The sequence below is a fragment of the Neophocaena asiaeorientalis genome, unplaced genomic scaffold, assembly GCF_003031525.2.
Source record: "Neophocaena asiaeorientalis asiaeorientalis breed wild unplaced genomic scaffold, Neophocaena_asiaeorientalis_V1.1 scaffold4, whole genome shotgun sequence".
NCBI lineage: Eukaryota > Metazoa > Chordata > Mammalia > Artiodactyla > Phocoenidae > Neophocaena > Neophocaena asiaeorientalis.
In genome coordinates this window covers 116,308-119,017 of record NW_020173682.1, presented here as the reverse complement: position 1 = coordinate 119,017, position 2,710 = coordinate 116,308, and the positions used below count along the sequence as shown (strand labels likewise).

General features: G+C 35.1%; 1 protein-coding gene across 1 annotated transcript in view; it reads left to right on the top strand.

The window, feature by feature from the left end:
- Positions 1 to 2,274, top strand: part of ACBD7 (acyl-CoA binding domain containing 7) — a 2,721-nt gene extending 447 nt beyond the window's left edge. Inside the window, exons 2-4 of the mRNA XM_024750070.1 lie at positions 1,828 to 1,945; positions 2,053 to 2,113; positions 2,199 to 2,274. Coding sequence (XP_024605838.1) covers positions 1,828 to 1,945; positions 2,053 to 2,113; positions 2,199 to 2,274 — 255 coding nt within the window. The remainder of the gene's footprint in view (positions 1 to 1,827; positions 1,946 to 2,052; positions 2,114 to 2,198) is intronic.
- The last annotated feature ends 436 nt before the right edge of the window (positions 2,275 to 2,710 follow it).

Sequence of the window (2,710 nt, the reverse complement as noted above, 5' to 3'; positions counted from 1 at the left end):
CCCGCATCCCCTGCATCGGCAGGCGGACTCCCAACCACTGCGCCACCAGGGAAGCCTGATAGCTCCTTCTTTTTTATGGTTGATTAATATTCTGTTATATCTATATAATGGAATATTTTATATATATGTGTATATATATATACACACACACACATATATATATTACATTCTTTATCCATTCATCCATCAATGGATACTTAGGTTGCTTCCATGTCTTGGCTATTGTAAATACAGCTGCAGTGTACACGGTGGGTGCAGATATCCCTTTGAGATAGTGATTTCATTTCCTTTGGATAAATACCCAGAAGTGGGATTGCTGGATCGTATGGTAGTTATTTTTTAAATTTTTTGAGGAAACTTCATACTGTTTTCCACAGTGGCTGCACCAATTTACAGTCCCACCAACAGCGTATAGGGTTTCCTTTTCTCCACACCCTCCTCAACATTTGTTATTTCTTGTCTCTTAGATGATAGCCATTCTGACAGGTATGACGTGATATCTCACAGTTGTTTTGATTTACATTTCCCTGTTGGTTAATGATGGGGAGCATCTTTTCAGGCCACCTGTATGTCTTCTGTGGAAAAATCTCCTGGCTATTTTTAAATCAAATTGTTTTCTTTTGCTTTTTTGTTTTTTTTGCTTTTGAGTCATATGAGTTCTTTATATATTTTGAATATATATATTCAGAGGCCCCTTAGACATATGATTTGCAAATATTTTGTCCCACTCAGCCTTTTCATTTTGTTTATGGTTTCCTTTGCTGTGAAGAAGCTTTTTTTGTTCAATGTAGTCCCTTTTGTTTAAGCTGGTTTTACTCTTGGTGTCAAATCCAAAATAAATCATTAAGATTGATGTCAAGGAGCTTATTCTCTGTCTTTTTCTAGTAGTTTTGCAGTTTTAAGGCTTACGTTCAAATTTTTAATTCGTTTTGAGTTGATTTTTGTATATGGTGTAAGGTGGGGTCCAGTTTCATTTTTTTTGCATGTTCTCTTTAGTTTTCTCAGCACCGTTAATAGAAGACACTGTCCTTTCCCCATTGTATATTCTTGGCTCCTTTGTCATAAACTACAAAGGGTTTATTTCTGGGCTCTTGATTCTGTTTCATTGATCTATGTGTCTTTTTATGCCAATACCATACTGTTTTGCTTAATATAGCTTGTAATATTGTTTGAAATCAGGAATTATGATGCCTCCAACTTTGTTCTTCTTTCTCAGGATTGCTTTGGCTTTTATGGTTCCATACACATTTTAGGATTGCTTTTTCTATTTCTGTGAAAAATGCCATTGGAATTTTGTTAGGGATTGAGTTGAATTTGTATTGATAGATGACTTTGGGTAGGATGAACATTTTACTACTATTAATTCTTCCTATCCATGCACATGGAATATCTTTCCATTTATTCATGTCTTCTTCAGTTTTTAAACATAGATAAATTAAACATTTTAAATATTAACTCATTGTTGACCAGGAGATTTTTGCAGAAACTAACGCCTGTGGCCAGCGATTTGTTATGTAAATGAATATTGAAATGTCTCTGGTCAATAACATTTGGGTAACAAAAGATGTGTTAATATGTCTGTGGTCAGTAATGTGTTAAGAATTTTATTTAGTTCTCCATATCTAATACGTGGGTACATTGTCTATGTAGCAGGTAAGGACCAGGGGAAGTGTCCACGAATTAAAATAGGTTAGGATAATTCTGGTGGAACCAGAGCAGTAGTAGTTCATTTCTGTTTGAATGCTCCCTCCTCCTCTTTACTTTTCCCCAAAGCAGATGGACCTGCTGAAAGTTAGCAAATGCACACTTTGTGCCTTTTTGCTTTAGACTGATTTTGAAAAGGCGGCCAAAGACATGAGGAAGCTGAAAACCAGGCCAGATGATGAGGAACTAAAAGAACCCTATGGGCTCTACAAACAATCTGTAATTGGAGATGTAGATACTGGTACTGGGTTGTCATTTAAAAAATAACAATACATTTCACTGAACAGTATTTCTAGAAGCATAGAGTAAAAAGTAACCCTGAAAATATATCTGTCCTCCTTTTGGCAGAGTGTCCAGGACTGTTAAATCTAAAAGGCAAGGCTAAGTGGGAAGCTTGGAACCTCAACAAGGTGGTTAATTTTTAAATAAGTGAAACAAACCTTCTTAATTTCCCAATAACATCGGTCAGTGAGTCAATCTGTTTGTATCTTTCTAGGATTATCAAAGGCAGATGCCATGAGTGCCTGTATTTCTAAAGCAAAAGAGCTAATAGAAAAATATGGAATATAGAATTCAGTATGTGAGAAAATTTTCCTTTTGAAGACTTCATAATGGTACCATGACCTAATATTTTGGGGAGAAATGCACTGTTAACTCTTTATGTATCATCCATATTTTTGCTAGTAACATGAATTGTAATTCTTATTTAGAGGTATGCTGAAACTACATATTTAATGAAATTTTAAAATTTTCAGGTGATTTTTAAAAGTTCTTTTTAAAAAAGTGTTGCTCTGGTGGTACGTTGTTGGACTTATGACCAAATTGGACTTATGGACGCACTGTCAGAATGGAACTCGTTCATAAGTAGGGGACTTAACTTACTAAGTTTTGCCTAAAGACATTAACAGTTGTTCTTTTGGCTTCTGTTTTTTCTGCAGTGAGGTGGTCTTACTGGTATAATCAGAACAGTTTATTAAGAACTAATCACAAGACTCTTTGTTTCACT